Source organism: Ochotona princeps, unplaced genomic scaffold (assembly GCF_030435755.1).
Source record: "Ochotona princeps isolate mOchPri1 unplaced genomic scaffold, mOchPri1.hap1 HAP1_SCAFFOLD_116, whole genome shotgun sequence".
In the NCBI taxonomy this organism is placed as follows: Eukaryota; Metazoa; Chordata; class Mammalia; order Lagomorpha; family Ochotonidae; genus Ochotona; species Ochotona princeps.
The window spans coordinates 259,231-277,173 of NW_026700494.1; the positions used below are offsets into that span (position 1 = coordinate 259,231).

Consider the following 17,943-nt stretch of genomic DNA (forward strand, 5'->3'; position numbering starts at 1 on the left):
TTCCATCTGCTGGTTCACCCTATTAGCTCTCTCATTTGCAGGCCCTACCACCCCCCAGGGAGCCGTGGGACAGGCCTGATGAAAGGAAGCATAGGTGACAATGACATGTGGCACACTGGCGCGTGACAGCCAGTGTGGACCCAGTGACCCAAAGTGCTGTTTCTGTCAGACACCCCAGCCCTAGCCCCATGGACACCTGTCCTGGGCACAGGCCTGAGGATGCCACAACAAACTATCCCAAGTTCTGCTGTGACCATTGGGAGACTGAAGCTCTTGGCAACCTGTAGCCAGCGAGGAGCCTGGGTAACTAAGGGGGCCAAACTCGGGGCTCTGTCCCATGGCTTCCATGACTCCAAGCTCCCCTAGAGCCCCTGTGAGGGTCCTGATCACCAAAACCTCTGCTGCGTTCAAGAGTAAAACTCACACCCAACTGGGCCCTGGCCATGAGCCAGGTAGCCACAGCAGACAGACCCATGGCCGGGCTATGGTGCTCCCTGAGCCAGCCAGTGAGCACACAAAGCACACACTTGGCAAGACAAGCAGCTTCTCAGAATCTCAGAGAACAACCATGGAAACTCCCCCACGAAGCCAGCTCTGAGCACAGCCGGGACTCACATGGGGCAGAAACACTCTTCTCACACAGCTTACTGCCTCTCTCAGTTGACATCAAATCATGCACCAAAAAACAACAAAAGCACACGCAAGGCTCAGCAAACAGAACATCCACCCGAGGGCTCGCCTGTCTCAGGGGGCGCTTCCTGGAGCCCCCTGCCCCTCCCTCGTTGTCTCTCGCAGCTCCCCCTTGCCTCTCAGTGTCCCCCTTGTCCATCGGCCCAGCTCATACCTGTGTTCCTGTCCGGGAGAATGCAGCAGTGCTTCTGCAGGATTCCGGGCAGCACCTGTTGCCAAACAAGGGAGACGCATTAGCAATGTTAGGTGCTCCAGCTCAGTGCCACCACAGCCCATGAACACAGAACTGCTGGACAGTGAGAGCCTGTCTCTTCCTGGCTTTAACCCAGGCATGTTCATGGAGGAAGAGAACTGTGGAACACTGGGAACATGCCCATGCTCCCAGTGGGCTGTGGCGTGAGGCAGGGAGTTGGCTAGTTAGTTCAGTCTCACGCCTTTCCTATCCCATGTAGCCCCATCCTCCTACCTGTCATTCAGAAGGCCCCTTCCCTAGGAAGCACCTCCCCTCGCCTGAGACCTGGGGGGGTGTCACATCCCTACACCCCTTCCTAAGCTCCTGAGAAGCCTGGCAAGGGAGAAGCGCTCTGTCTCTGTCTCTCTCTTCCTGCAGATAACAGAGGACAGAAGGTAGATTCCCTCTCTCACCTCCACCTGTTCCTTTCCAGCTCACTGTATCCTTAAACACGGCCCAAGTGTGTCTGTGATTTCCTCACATCCAAAATAAACTATCTCTCAGTAAGCTGTATTGGTGCTGTGTTTAGAATGCTGGTTAAATGAAAGGGAAGAGCCTGAAAATAAACATTTGATCCAAACCTGGACCACAGCCAAGAGAGATTGGGGCAGCTTGTGCAGCAGAGGATTAGGGGAAGTAGGTACCATGTGATCAAGGGAGAACACACCTGATGAGGGGACTTTGCACACATCGTCATTTGTGTTTTCCTCTGCTTTCCTGAAGAATCCAGAGCTGGCCTTGTGGCCCTGGCTGCTTACACTGGTCAAGCTGCTGAACTACCTGAGGCTACCCCATGGTGGCTGCTGGCAGTGAGGGCACTGGGATCCACGGCCCACATCACACAGGTCTCAGCTAGTCCTGGTCCCTCCACATGTCCCCAGTGCCGGCCACTGCACACATTACCCCTGAGCACAAAGCTCTCCTGGCCAATGAATCTGCCCCAAGCAGAGGCACAAATGCCCCCAGGACTCCCAGCTACACCTATGCATTGAAATATACAAAAACAACACACATGTGATGCAGGCAGCAGCACAAACAGCCATATCCACCAACCTGGAGGGATCCATTTGAGGCCTCCCATGTGCAGATAGCCCCAGCTCATGTGGTCACAGTACACCTCAGCCAGTTCCTTGATCCTGTGGACAGTGTGTGCATCTGATTCCACAGGTGTGCTGTGTACACCTGATTCCACAGACACACTGTGTGCAGCTGATTCCATGAACACACTTGTGCACCTCACTCCATGGACTCACTGTGTATACTTGATTCCGTGGACTCACTGTGTGCAGCTTATTATGTGGACACACTGTGTGCACCTGATTCCATGGGGTCCTGTGCTAAGGGTGTGCAGCTGATTTTATGAGCCCACTGTGGTTCTGGGTCATGCATGCCACTATGAGGTTCCTTAGCTTGTCGTTCCCTTCTCTGTATAGTCCACAGCCAAAGGCGTCAATCACAGTGCCCGCAGCTCTCATTTGATTTCACATTAAAAGACACCAAGCTTGCAGAAACACTGCAATAAAAGCTGCCTCTGGATGCATGTAATGGACCAGATCTAATTATCTTGGTCTCCTCACCTTGAGTCAGCTAAATCATTTTTCCATTCAGCAACAACACCAGCAACCACAACCAGGCTAAGAACTTGTCCATCTCATTAAGACCCAGCCAGAGCTGACTGCTGCCAGAAGAGCGCGAGGCCAGGATGCTTGCCCGCCAGCCCCGAATGAGCTCACATGGAGAAGAAAGACACCTTGGGCAGCAGACCTGGGCCCTGATCTTGGTGGGTGGCAGCAGGAACAAAGGGGAGCCAGACAAAGGCTAGAGTGGAAATGAACTCCACCAGAGCAAACTTTTCAGAAACAGCACACGCCTGAACTAGCAGCTGCGTGCAAGGTTCAGAGACCAGAACAAAGGAGATGGCACAGGGGGCCTGCCACAAGCTGCCACATGCAGTGAGGGCCTGCCACATGCAGTGGCCATGTGGCCAGTAGGGGACTTCAAACCCAGCCACACCACAGCTGGAACTGCTAGAGGCTCCCAGAGCCAGCCGCGTGTGGACCTGAGTCCCATTTGTTGTGCCTGAGCCTGACGCCGGATCCTAGGCAGAACTGATCCTGTTAGGCAGCAGACCCACAAGGCGTTTCCCACGAGCTCCTCTAGCAGCTGGGCTGAGATCCCGAGCCCTGATACAGGGACAGCCACCAACTCTCTCGCATCACTGGCCACGCAGGTGACTCATAGGCATGGCCAGCCTAGCAGTCACCAGATGCAGCTCCCCAGGGGGCAGTGCCACCAAAATCAGGCACAGCCAGTGTGGCGCCCAGCCCAGCTCCCGATTTGCAACAACAGCCCCAGCTGCAGGAGCTGTGTGCACAGTAAGAGTGGAAGGGCAGCAAGGAAAACAGATGCTGGCCATGAGAACATGTGGATGAGGACATGGTGGGTGAGGGGTAGGGTGGCTGAGGTGTCTTCAACGCTCTGTTGATGGAGACTGAAGGTAGGAGACGAGGAGTGCTTGGCAGTCCTGTCTGTTCTCAGAATTAGAAGAAGGGGAGGAGGAGGGTCCTGTCTTCAGGGTTAGAAGGGGAGGAGTTGGATCCTGTCTGTTCTCAACATCATCAGCCCCCATCCCCGACCTGGGGATCATGGATGCTGGGCAGTCCAAGTGCTTTCTCCTTGAGTTTTGGTGCCCGTCACTGTGGTTCAGGGGCATGGGCACAGCTACAGGGTGAGGTCTCCTTTCCTTCTGCTGGAATTTTATCTCTAATATTGCTGTGGACAAGAATCTACTCTTAGAGAACCAAGAGTTCACAAATGGCTAAACTTTAATTACATTTAAATACCAAGAACTTTTCTTTTTGAAATATATCATGGTTTTATTAATTGTGTATGTAATGTACAGATGCGTGTACAAAGGGTGACCAATTAATACTAAAAATTCAATTATTTAATTACAAATTCAGCCATCCTCTCCTCCAACAAAATCCCTTTGCAGATAAAGTAATCCATGAAGAATTAATCAACTTTCTCTTTTCAGCACAGGCCAGGCTATTTTTTCTAATTAAATTGGCACCTCAAAGAAATACTCATGATAAAATCATTTATGAAATTTCAGTGGACAGATAGGTTGAGAAACACAATTTTACCTTCAGAGTGTAGAAGGAAGTGAAACATCTGAAATTTCTTAAAGTATCCAGAAAATTAAAACCACATCACAGACTGGGAGAAGAGATATGCACAGAATCTGTCTGCTTTGGACTGACACCAACTACCCCAAGGAGTCGCCAAGTCCGCAACAGGAGCCAAGGCAGAGCACAAGTGTCCCTGGCAGTGTGAGGATAGACCAAGTGTTGCCCCATGAGCAGGCTGCTGCAGGGAACCGGCTGATGGAGGAGCTCTCTCTCTAACTGCTTTTCAAGTAATCGATGTTTTTAAAACACACTTATAGATTTAACTATAAATGCAGGGTGCATTGTTCCAGTTAAGCCTACTCATTAAGCAACCAGTGTGCTCTGTTACACAGTCACTCTGCGTGTGACAGATTCCAGTTGAGGAAGAGACAGGACTGGCATTCTGCTTCCTGGGGAATCTCAACACCAAACAGCCAGCACCAGGAGTCTTCAGCTGGATACAGCGGCTGGCTGTGCCTTGGCGAGCACAGAGGCTGGCAGGTACCCACAGCTCAGAGACTGTGAACCTCCCAGAGCTGTGGCCACTCCCATGGGTGGCCCCGTAGAGCAGCCTGTGGGCCACAGCTCGCTGTCCCTCAGATGAGCAGCATCGCAGCTGACAGGGCCACTGGCCTCCACACTGCAGGGAACAAACCCACACAGGTGGTTAAGAAACACCTTGGAGTCCCCCAGTGACTGAACTCTTCCGAGCTCCACCTGCACACACTGTGGACCATCCTATAGTGGGGATGCTCTCCAGGGCACCCAGCGACAGAGAGCTGTGTGACATGCAGTTCCGTTCATGTGGTTCTGGGAAAAGCAGACTTACAGGGAGGCAAGGGGCAGCTGAGAGGTCTGAGAATGGTGCCATACACCTCCTGCAGGCTCACAGGGTATCGCAGAGACACTCTGCAAGGCAATGCCACCCTTTAGACACCCATAACTGTTCTCATTTGTTTATTTGGAAAGCAGTCACATAATGAGAGAGGGAGGGAGATAGAGAGAAAACTGAATCAAATTGTTGTTTGACTCCACAAATGTCTCCAACAGCAAGGTCTGGGTCAGCTATGGCCAGGAGTCCTGCATCCCAGGGTGTGATGGGCACCCATGCACTCCCATGCAGTTTCCACCATGGCCTGTTGCCTCCCAGGGTGCACATGAGCAGGAAGCTGGTCGAATATGGAGGAGGAGCCAGGGTGTGGCCAGGCCCCCAGATACAGGACATGGTGTCCCAGGAAGCATTGTACCTGCCCCCATCACCCAGGTGAGGTTGAAGCCCCAGCATGGACGAGCTGCGAACTCAACACGCAGCACTCCCCCCGGGCATGCCTACATGAGCCAGTGACATCTGGGGAGGGTGTGGAACAGTGAGAATGCCCAAGGACAGCTCTCAGCCAGTTAAGTGGAGAATGAGCATGTGAGCTTTCACATGGGCCGTTTCAATTTTACTTGGAACTTCAGTCAGGGGCATTCAGCACAGCTATGGAGAAGCCCCCCTAGGACACCCACAGCCCACGTGGCTGGGCCAGGCTGTAGTCCTGACTGGGCCTTGGTGTCAGCTCCCCACTCCTGTGCACCCGGGAGGCGGCAGCAGGCAACTCAAGGGCCTGGAGGCCAGACTGCCAGCTGTAGTTTGCCAAGTGAGCATGGCCTGGGAGCTCTTCACACCCCTGCCTATGTGCTGTTCCAATCAGATAAACACACCGAAGACAAAATTAAAAACACACAACTGACAGCCATTGTTCTGAGCACAGCAAGGAGGCAGAAACTCTCAGTGGAGTTGGAGCCAATGGGTGTCCTTGTGAGTTCCAACGGTCCAACTTGTCCCAGGAAGGCGCCAGCCCATATGGCTTCCATCAGGCCCTGCCGCACACATGAGCTGACATGCAGTGCATGAAGATTCCATCAGGCTCTGCCACACACACGAGGTGACACTCAGTGCATGCAGCTTCCATCAAGCCCTGCCGCACACATGAGATGACATGCAGTGCATGCAGCTTCCACAAGGCCCTGTCACATATGTGAGGTGACACACAACCCACATAGCTTCCACCAGGCCCTGTCACACATGTGGCTCATGTAGCTTCCACCAGGCCCCTTTTCACACATGTGAGGTGACACATGGTCTACAAAGCTTCCACAAGGCTCCACCACATTTGTGAGGTAACACATTGCCCATGTAGTCTCCATTAGGCCCTGCCACATGTGCGAAGAGACATGCAGCCCATGTAGTCTCCATTAGGCCCTGCCGCATGCGTGAGGTGACATGCCAGCCAGGGTCAGGAAGATGCACATCCTGCTGATTGTCCCCTGAGGCCAAAAGGCCTCACAATGAATTCTTCCAGGGAACAAGGCAAAGAGTGTCATGGTAGCAGGGGACAAGCGAAGACTTCAAGCCAAAGAAAAGCAAGCAAGTGTACACATACGTATGTATACATACAAAACAAAAGCCAAGTGTAAGCATACACATATGCATGGATGCATACTTGTGTGCATATGCTTGTGTGAAACCAAACGGAGTTGTAGTTTAAAGATACAATTTAAGTGTGATGGCAGAGCAGGCATCACAGGGACTTGGGAAGAAGTCCCAACACGGTCATATCCACACAAAATTGCCATCTGTTTATGCTTCTTCAAAGTCCTAAGCAAATCAGGAACATCAGGGTCGCCAGGACAGACACCAGGGGGCCCAGAAGTCCCATCCCTCTTGCTCCTCTGAGACCAGCCCTGTCATGAGGCAGACAGACACTCAAGCAGCTGGCTCCTGCCTCTCACATGAGACATGATGGGATACATATCAGCCCATATGTGGTATGTCTACACAGGCATGGTGTGTCCACACAGGAGGGACTTCTGGACTGACAGGACGCTCCCTGAAAGGGACCTGCCCTGACCACTACTTACACAGCTCTCTGTATGACAAGGAGCACGGATCCCACTATCTTGGCAAGCAAACACCTGTGGGCACCATGAAACGTGTGTGTGGAACCAGAAGGAATAGCTTCAAACTGCCCCCAGCCCCAGAAAAGGAGTGCCAGCAGCTTACAGAGAAGAAGCTCAGAAAACATAGGATTTAAACCTTTGAAGAACTCTTCAATAAATGCTGTTGGGACAATTGGTTGATAGCCTGCAGAAACAAGAAGTTAGACCCATATCTTTCACCATACACTAAGACCAAAGCTAAATGGACAAAAGACCTAAACCTACATCCAGAAACCTTCAAACTCTGGGAAGAAAACATTGGAAACACCCTGCAACATTTAGGTGTAGATCCTGAATTCCTTAAAAAAAAAAAAAAACACCAAAAGCTATAGCAATCAAGACCAAAATAAGCAAATGGGACTACATCAAACTAAAAAGCTTCTGTACAGCAAAAGGAAACAATCAACAAAGTAAAAAAGCAACCTACAGAATGGGAGAAGAGCTTTGCACACTACATGGGTGACAGGGGGCTAATCTCCAGAATACACAAAGATCTCCAGAACAACCAAAACACCAAAATAAACACCACTCAAGAAATGGGCATGGGAAATGGACAGACACTTCACAAAGGAACAGACACAAATGGCAAACAAACATATGAAAAAATGTTCAAGCTCTCTGGCAACAAGGGAAATTCAAATTAAGACAGCACTGAGGTACCACCTAACACCAGTAAGAATGGCTTACATACAAAAAACCACCAACAACACTTGCTGGCGAGGATGCAGGGAAAAGGGAACTCTACCCCACTGTTGGTGGGGCTGCAGATTGGTACAGCCTTTATGGAAATCCGTATGGAGAATACTGAAACAACTGAAAATCTGCATACCATATGATCTAGCAATAGCTCTTCTAGGAATATACCCAAAACACCTGTTACACAAGAAACCAACATGCACCCCCATGTTCACAGCAGCACAATCAGTAACTGCAAAAACTTGGAAGCAACCGAAATGCCCATCAACAGAAGACAGCATAAGAAAGCTATGGCTCATCTACTCCATGGAATACTACTCAGCTATAAACAAAAACAAAAAAACAAACAAAATGCAGTTCTTTGTGGACAAATGGGCCCAACTGGAAACCATTATGTTAAGGGAAATGAGCCAATCCCAAAAGGTCAGATACCACATGTTTGCTTTAATTTAAGATGAAATGATGTCAAAATAGTACCTGTAAATTATATTATTTCAACCTCAACCAACCTGTACCACATGCAATAAGATATGGTGATGTAACCAATGAACCAATAATCACTGAGAGGCAGACTACTTATGATCTACATCAAACAACTGTAAAACCTAATACCCTATGTTATTCCGTAATGGGTCAGGAGAGCAGAGAAATCCTCCACCTTTTTGGAATGTGTGAAGAAGAAGTTAAGTATAACCTATCAAGATTGTAGGGCCCGGCACAATAGTGTAGTGGTTGAAATCCTTGCCTTGCATGCACTGGAATCCCATATGGTCGCCAGTTCTAATATCGGCAGCCCTGCTTCCCATCCAGCTCCTTGCTTGTGGCCTGGGAAAGCAGCTGAGGACAGCCCAAAGTCTTGGGACCCTGTACTCGTATGGGAGACCCAGAAGACCTCCTGGCTCCAGGCTTCGGAACGGCTCAGCACCGGCTGTTGTGGTCACTTAGGGAGTGAACCATCGGACAGAAGATCTTCCACTCTGTCTCCCCTCCTCTCTGTATATCCGCCTTTCCAATAAAAATAGATAAATATTAAAAAAAAGATTGTAACAGGTAACTTACACACAGCTGACTTGAATCTGCATTAGACACTAGCAAAAACTATAAAGACATACAGTCGATTCAACAGCGATCCTGACAGCCTCTTAACAGGAGGTCATATGCACAGAGCAGTGGGGACCCCAGATTGGAGTAGGAAGACAGGAGGAGGCTTGTATCCCAACGCTGCAGACTCCCGGATCCTCACCAAGGACTATCAGTATGGGCACCAAGGGCTATATCCCAACTGTCAAGGAGATCACAGGGAATTGGAGCACCTTCGTACGCCATGAACTCTGAGGTCATCCACTCCTTTTCAGATCTCCCACACGCGATGGAAGATGCCCAGATCCTTCCTCACAGGATCTAATGACATTGGAAAAACAGTCAGGAGCCCTGAAAAGTCTTCCGAAACAGAACAGAAAACTTCCTTCAGGACTTGGGAGAGGAGCTTTCTCTGGTCCTTACTTAATTCCAACTTTGGATCCCTATCCTCTCTTGGAATGATCATTAGGGTCGCTCTGGAGCTACCAAAAAATAGATCAGACAGACAGAGACAAATAAGGAAAGCTTAGAACAGACAGGAAACAGTTAGCTTGGACTCCCATATACCTTACTAGGTTGGACACAAAGTTGCTCCTTACTAAGGAATTGAAGATTTCTCTGCACACGCCTCCTAAAACTGTTCTGCTCCTCAATTGTTAACATATGCCTTCTTAGAGTTATAAGCCTGTTTGGACGATCCTAAAATTCACGCAGTTAAGTAGAAATCATGCTTGAATATAAGTTCCTAAATATAATAATGAAAATAGACACAAGACAACTGAATAGTACCCTGTAACTATTTTAAGGTGTATAGCAGCCGGTTGTGTATAAACTAAAATCGAGATGTCAATGAAGTAGTTATAAGATGTGGTTAAGAACTTGCATATTCTAACATGTTGGTCACTCAATACCATGTCAATTAACTTCATGATGTTGTAAATTATTGTTGAAGTTGTGTAGTGGCTTTTCATTGGAGGGGATGATACTCTGCCAGCTCTACTTTCAGACTGGGGATGGTTTCCCAATGAAATTGTTGAGTATGTCTGGACAATGAGATGCTGGACTCTCTGCATGGTCCATGTCCGTAATAAAGGAAACATGACTGGTTATGATCTGTATTAATGTAACAATATGGAGGAATTCAATATGGGAGGAGGGCATGGGGAGGGGTTGGGGGAATCCCAGAGCCTATGGAACTGTGTCATAAAATGAAATAACAATAAAAAAAACCTTTCTGCACTAAAATGAGCCTGTGTTTTCCTTCCATTATCCACAGACTTCTTCCTGTACTTTCCTGTAAGTTAGGACTTGGCAGGGTGGACACAGGGAGTATACCCAACCACCCCTCCCCTCTGCTTTTCTGAGGTAGGATACGCAGCCAGTGTCACTTCTTATAGGACAGACAAGCGATTTGCCTCATAATCATCACGATGTCCACAGGGAGTCTCTCATTAGTCAAGCACACAACACTTTCACAAGTATTCTCTTCTCGGGGTTTAGACCTGCCAACTAGCCCCGAGGTCACTGAGAGTGGGGAGACGGCCGGAGACAAGCTGGTGAGGAATGTCTGTTAACTCAGCCCAAGTTCCAGGTTTAGGAAGGTCTAAGAAAATGGAGGATAAGAGGGTGTTTTCAGGTAGTCTGTTCACCCAACAATGACACTGTGATTGGATGAAAGGCATGCCTAATCCTGCTGACCTTCCAATCATATCAAAGGTCACATACTATATGCAGGGATGGAAGTTACACCTTAGATCAGGGCAGACAAGCTCTAGGTCATGCCTACCAGGTAGTAGGCAGACACCCCAGGATGACTTCCTACATTCTCTACTTCGTTTAACTCCTCAACTTGCTGAATAAAACCTTACAATTGTTTACTTCTCAAAGCTATGTGTATCATCTGGTCCTAACACCAGCACCACTGACTTGATGCCCATCAGAGATTAATGATGAGGCCCACATGTTCCTGTGTGGCTTCAACCAGCTGTCCTGGCTGGAACTTGGCATCCCACGACACTAGGGCCACATGGATCCACCCTCACCTGCTCCCAGAATGCGAATCTCCCACTGCCAGTAGACCCCATGAGACCATCTGGCCTCCATGGTCAGAACTGCAGCCGTCTGCCCCAGACATGCACCATTGGCAGTTTTGGAAATCCCTCACCCCAGGCTCAGCCAAGCATGGGAGAAGCAGAGAGTGATCAGCTGGCAAGACCTCAGACCCCACACCCACACCACCCTCGGCTCTGCTGGCCTGTGGGGTCTCCGGACATCAGGGAGCTCTGGGCACCAACCCTCCCTCCAAGTGGGAAATGCCTTCCCCAGCACCCTTGACCCCTGGTGTTGGAGGGTCACACCCAGGAGAATCAGATCCAGCCATTCCCTGTGGGACACACACACTCCCTAGAGGTAGCCAAGGCTGCATCTTTTGGGGAGACCACAGAGGCAGAGTAACTGTGCTGCCCTTAGCCACACTGAAGACAGGAATCCGTGTTATCATCACCATTATCATCATCATCAATCGCGGCACAGCTGAAACCAGGAGTGAAACATACAGGAGCTTCACAGAGTGGCCACCTGGAAACCAGGGCCCAAGTCAAAGGGTAATGGGCCTAAGGGGGCCCAGGACCAGGCCACACCCTTAATAAAAAGGGTTTCCAGCAATTTCCACCAGGAAAGACTCAGCAGATGGCCCCGGTCCCTGCAAGAAAATGTAACAGACGACAGCTCCACCAGGAGGAACACTGGGGGAAAGTGGCTGGCGTTCAACAAAGGGAGTTGGTGGCTGAGAAAACACCAACAGAGAGGCACCCATGAAAATCCAGATGAAAGGAGGAAACACAAATAACATGGCAGATGCCATGAAGCAAAGATCAGAACAGCATGGAAACCAGAGCAAGATCTGGCTGCGGAGAACTGAGAGCCCAGTGAGAGGAACAGGAACTCTGTAGTCACGTGGGCATGTACTGTGGACTTGGGGGAGGGAGGACAGCTCTGCACAGGACCCACCCACACCCCAAGCAGCAGGGCCCAGCTGCTCACCTCCTGTGTCTCCCCACCACCACACCATCCTCCCAGCCTCTCATACCAGGCTCTGGTTCCAAGGTTCAGGAACATAGCCCATCTGAGTGGACAGCAGCTGGGAGACCACCAGGAAAGCCACCACAACCTAAGGGTCGGACCAGGGGCCATGGCAGGACAGGGGAGCAGAGCACACAGTACCTGAGCTGTCCCCATGGTGGCCAACGCTGGTGCAGGCCAAGGGTGTTTCACAGCAGCTGGGGAGACACGGCAAAGTGCTAAGGCCGGGCTTCACGTGAGGAAACCTAGGACAAGCAAAATGAAATCAGGAACTGAGAAGCATCCACTGGGTCAGCTGATCTGCAACAGGGCTGCCACGAAGACCCAGCAGCCAGTGAAGGGGCTCCAGAGTCCACAGCACATGGCACACAGCACAGGGCACACAGTGTAACCGTGAGCCAGGGAGCCCACATGGCCAGCACCTGGCACCACTGGGCACACAGCACAGGGCACACAGTGTAACCATAAACCATACAGCCCACATGACCAACACCTGGCACTGCTGAGGGATCTCTGGCAAGCATCATACTCTTGCACAGTGGATGATTTGTGGAAAACCTATAACAGACTTGAAACGGAAATAGGATGGAAAACTCCGGAACATTAACCTCATGGGAACGCAGACACATGCAGCAGGACCAGCAGTGTGAACTGGGGCTGCAGGAGCCTGGCAGGCCCACTGAATGTAGCAGGTACTCCTGGGAGAGATAACAATTCATCCCATCTTCCCTGTAAACATGCATGTCAGTGAACCACAAAATCCCATCTGTTATCACACACCAACATTAGGAAGTTACCATCGCTCCCCAGGACCGCCCCAATGACACCAAGTGTTTCTGAAGGAACCACGAGGAAGCTATGTGTGACGGGAGGAGCCACTGGCTGAGGGAGAATAAGGGACCACCAGTTAGGGCAGTGGTGAGGTGCCCACTGCAGAGACTCTGCCCTCAGAGCTGACAGCCACCCTCAACCTGCACAGGTACATGGTAGAATCCTGACCTTTGAGCACCTGGCTGGATAGGCACCCCTGACCCATCATGCACATTGCAGGACTGCGACCTTCGACCCACCACTCATATACTGCAGACCTCTGACCTTTGCCCCCACCAGATGTATACTCTGGCTGCCTCCATGGAGGATCGTGACCTTCTACCCACCACTTGCAGACTGCAGAGTTCTGAGCTTTGCCCTGCCACACACACACTCGGGCTGCTTCCCCAGAGGGTCATGACCAGCCCTGTGCATCCCTGGTGTTCAGGCAGTGGAGGATTCCATTCCACTCTGGGTTTTTTCTTGTGAGTTCCCGGGGACAGGATCCAGCATGCGGAGCCGGGGGCGCAAGGACTTGCATGTTGGACCCAAATATAACCACAACACCTGTGCCCACTCACATGGTCCCAGATTGTCTACCTTTCCTGGCAGTTGTCTCAGATTCTGGGATTGTTGGATATGACATTCATGTGGCCACACTCCATGTGACATGCCAATCCTCCCCTCTCCCCTGGGGATCACCTGGGACACAGCAGCCTGTGGGTGCACAGTCCATCCTCCATCCATCCACTCTCCCATTCTGCTCAGCATATTCACAGATTACTACACTTGAGGAGGGTTCTGTGTCCCATTATATCTGTCCTTTTTACCAGTCTCTGTCATGAAAAACTCCTTCTAGACCACCAAGTTGAAAAGCACATTGTATTAACATTTTCTATGGTAACTGGTCTAACAACATCTCATAGGTTTGTCTAATTAGCTGGTATCATTTACATTCACCATGAAAACCAACCTGTTCATCTCCACCATTCTGATTCTTGAGCAAAAATCTCTACAACCATCATGAGTCCCAATATTATCTGTGATGTCCACACTCTCCACCCTGGATTCTCTCACTCATGAATTCCCTCTGACCTCAGCTTGTATGTTCTGGGTACAAATGGCAGAAAACTGGGTCTCACACAGACCAGGCACCCACACACAACCGTGACGTCCTGAGACATGGCCTCACCTGCCCCCACCTCCTGTCTGCCCTTGCGGCATCTCTACACCACTTCTGCGTGGCAGTGGGATTCTTCATGTCCCTGTGTCTCTGCAGGCTCATATGGACCAGCATCTGCCAGCACAACCCAGGACTCCGGTGGCTATACAGCTAGATGGCCAACCCCTGGCATCACCCCGAAGTTGGTCAGCACAGGAGTCAGAGGTGCCATGAAAATGAGGCCGACCACATAGCCACTTCCCAGGCTGCCAGATTCCAGCTCGCCCAGAGATCCCCACCTGCAGCCAGACATTGGCATTCATGGGAACTAGACTAAATTTGAACCTGTGGCCTGCACAATGTGGAAAACACCCTGACCGTGGGACAAGACCCATGGGTGGCTTCACAGGAAACCCCGGGGCATGAGCAAGCACAGTATTGGCTGCACACCTGGACCACTTCCCCACAGCTGACCCACACTCCCACAGCCCACCATGCTCACAAGCTGATCAGCCCACACAGCCCACCTTGCCCCCACAGCACCAGATGCCCTTACAGCTCACCATGCCCCTACTGCCCACAACCCATCACACCCCCACAGCCCACCTTGCCCCCACAGTCCACCTTGCCCCCACAGCACCAGATGCCCCTACAGCTCATCATGCCCCCACTGCTCATAGCCCATAATACCCCCACAACCTACCACACCCCCACAGCCCATCACACCTCCACAGTCCACCTCACCCCCACAGCCCATCATGCTCCTATAGCCCACCATACTCACAAGCTGACCTCGTCCCCATAGCTGACCAATCCTCATGGCCTGCTCACAGGCATGCCCAGAAAGGCCACAACAGAGCTGAGGGGGACAAGGGAGGCTCTGCTGACCCTCAGCTCCTGCTCTGTCTCCTCATTTCTCAAACCAGGCATAGCTGAATAAATGTCACCCACAGCCACACAAATCTTAACTCCCAGAGAACTTCCTTTGGAAATTGGCTTATTGTTGGGGCTGAGGTGTTTCCCTAACCTGCTTCCTATGGCCCCCAGACATCTGGGCAAATGCCACACATGGGAAACTGGCTCAGCAGAGCCTTCCATCTATAGGACCAGAAAGGGACATGGTGGGAACACACAGTCTAGGGTGAAATTCTGAATATTGTTCTCCATGGATGTGTGGTCAGCCTGGATGATGTCCACTTAGGGTCTGCACCAAGACACCTGGAATGCAGCCAACCAAGAGCCAGGCATGGATACAACCTCAGAGGCCAAAGAAACTGAAGCTCTGAACACCTGCTCTGGGACTGCCTGACCAGTGGTCAAGTGGGGATCAGGGAGTTCCCTCTGCCCCATTCTGGAGGATCCTGACTATGGGCAAGAGCGATGCAGGCAAGAGGTCAGCAGCAGATGTAGAGTGAACCCCGACCCAATCCCTGGACCTGAGAGTTGTCAAGAAGACTCATGGGGAGATAGGGAGGAACAGAGTGACATCCCCCAACCCTGAGAGCTGCAGGTAAACCACTGCCATCCTGTCACTGACATGGGAGCTGAGTTCCCATGGATGACATGAAGACTACATCCCATGGCCAACACGGAGCCAAGTTCCCACAGATGATATGGAGACTACTTCCTGTGGGAAACACAGAGCTGAGTTCCCACAGATGACATGAAGACTTCTTCCCATGGGTGACATGGAGCCAAGTTCCTGTGGGTGACGAGGAACCAACTTCCCATGGACACTGGAGCTGACTTCCTGTGGATGACATGGAGCCGACTTCCCATTGACAAGAGCAACCACAGACCTCTGGCTGCGAATGACCCAAACAGAAGTGCAAGAGGAAGAACTGGCACCCATTTGGGGTGGCTCAGCTGATTAAGATTGAAAAACATGAAAGAATTTCAAATACAAATGTGGGGAGGCAGTTGGAAGGGAAAGCCAGCTCTTCTCTCCAAGCTCTTCTGTTAGAATCTCGCTGGGCAGCGGTGGGTGGCAGAGCCTTGGTCTGCTCCTGCATCTAAGTGTTCACCATGCATTGCAGACCCGGGGTCAGGGCTGTCCCAGACCCTGCCCACCTACTGGCACCATGAGTGCAGCTAGAAGCTGCTCACACTGCAGCCAGGGCTCTCACGGGAGCCACCAGGGCCCGAGAGCGCCTGGAGCCCTGAGCACTTGCTGCTCTCTGAACTCAGTTGGGGACTGGGCTGTGAGCATTGAGATGATAAAAGGACACAGCTGCTGGAGACACCCCAGGGGCCACCATCTGACTCAGACTTCAAGGAAGCACAGGCAAAGTGGAGACCCCTGGGGAACACGATGACACACAGATGGTTGGATGGCCAGCAAGGGCCCTGAGCAGAGACGCTGAGCCCGAACACAGGATGCATAGTGTGCAATCCTGGGACACCATGCCACAGTCAGTGGACAAGGCAGAAGCCAGGAACAGAAGCAGGGTACACTGAGGACTGGAAGACAGACACCATGACCAGAGGCAGTGTGCGGACAAGGCAGGGGCTGTGGGCAGAAGCAGAACACACAGAGGGTTGGGAGATTGGCACCACGGCCAGAGAGAGTGGACAAGGCAGGGCCTGTAGGCAGAGGCATCATGACACAGTCCCTCATCTCTCCTCTGATCACCACCTTATAAATCTCTACATAGGACATGAAAGACTTGACTAAAAGCCGGGAAATCTCAGTCAGATACATGGGAATCCTGAGGGTTCCTGAGGAGCAGAGGCTCGGTCAGGTGACTAGCTGCCCCAGTAAGGCGTTGAGGGCCGTGAGCAGAGAGTGACGGGGTCTATGAGAGGCAGCCTTTCCTCACAGTGGGTGACACCACATTTACACGTTCACCCACTTGCTGAAAATTGCTGGTGACATCAGGGCTCACGTCAAACAGGTAAGTGTGCCTCAAAAAAGCTTGTGGGAGAATTAATAGGTGAGTATTTTTGTGCAAAAGAAATAAAATCTGTGACTTATTTCTTGATGACACGTGATTCCTGTGAGATCCAGACAACCCCTCACACCTGCAGTTGCCATATAACTGGACAGGGGAAGCAAAGTGCCTCACCCGTCTCAGCCCACACTTGGGCAGACACACTCGCCCAGCTCTACTCTGCCATGGCTTCCACACTTTCATGTTTATTGTTGGCGATTTCATGGAGCAGCACAGGGTATTGCTGAGCACATGCAGTGTTGTGCCCCACAGAGGAATGCAAGCTATGGGTCCAGTGGTCATGACTCCAGCATCAAGGGATCCAGACTATATGCCAGTCAGTGTTTTTAACTCATACAAAGCAATGCTGTGTGCTGAGGTGTCGACGACCAAAGCCACGGCCAGGAGCCCACAGGGACTCACCCTGTCTCTCCCCAGGAGCACTGCTTCCACATTCACCACCTCCACCTGTGTGGTGTCCCCTGGGAACCAGGAGCAACTGGAACACTCTGGCACCTGCATAGTGGCCTTTCCCCTTCTGGGGGGCAAGTATGAGCTGGGGGCTGTGCAGGATGCCCAAATGGGGAGGCCACAGAGCTGCCTTGTTGGAAAGGTCCCCTGAGGAGGAAAGCCAGCAGCTGGGAGTGGCTCTTTGTGACTCGCATTGAAATCTTCTGATACCCATTCCTATGGTGAGACAAAGTCACTATCAGATAGAAGGCCTGAAAGTCAGCCCAGAAGCCACAGCCCAGGAAGACCAACCAACCCCTGGAAAGGAAGAACAGTCCCAGGAAAATTACCAAAGAGTATAGCGAGGCCAGAGAGCAATGCAAGTGGAACAGATATCTGGCATGGCACTTGGGAATTACCAGGACACCCATACTCCCTACCGGGGGCCTTCGGTCAAATTCTTGCTCTGCTTCCAGCTCCAGTCTCCTGCTAATATGAAGCTTCAGGGGGCAGCAGTGATGACTCACATATGAGTTCCTACCACCCACATGGGAAACCCAGATTAAATTCTGGGGTGCTGGTTTGGCCCATTCCCAGCTGCGATGATCTGGGGAATGGACCAAGTGAATAGATCTCTACTCACTTCTCTCTGTGTCTTTG

The 17,943-nt window shown here is 51.2% G+C and overlaps 1 protein-coding gene across 2 annotated transcripts in view; it reads right to left on the bottom strand.

Annotated features, from left to right (window-relative positions):
* Positions 1-17,943, bottom strand: part of DLGAP2 (DLG associated protein 2) — a 145,426-nt gene that overhangs the window by 107,564 nt on the left and 19,919 nt on the right. Inside the window, exons 2-3 of one of the 2 annotated variants that reach the window (XM_058659845.1) lie at positions 12,073-12,176; positions 845-899 (exon numbers count right to left, since the gene is read on the bottom strand). In XM_058659845.1, coding sequence (XP_058515828.1) covers positions 845-899; positions 12,073-12,087 — 70 coding nt within the window. In that variant the 5' untranslated portion in view covers positions 12,088-12,176. The remainder of the gene's footprint in view (positions 1-844; positions 900-12,072; positions 12,177-17,943) is intronic. The other variant, XM_058659844.1, reaches the window with a different exon arrangement.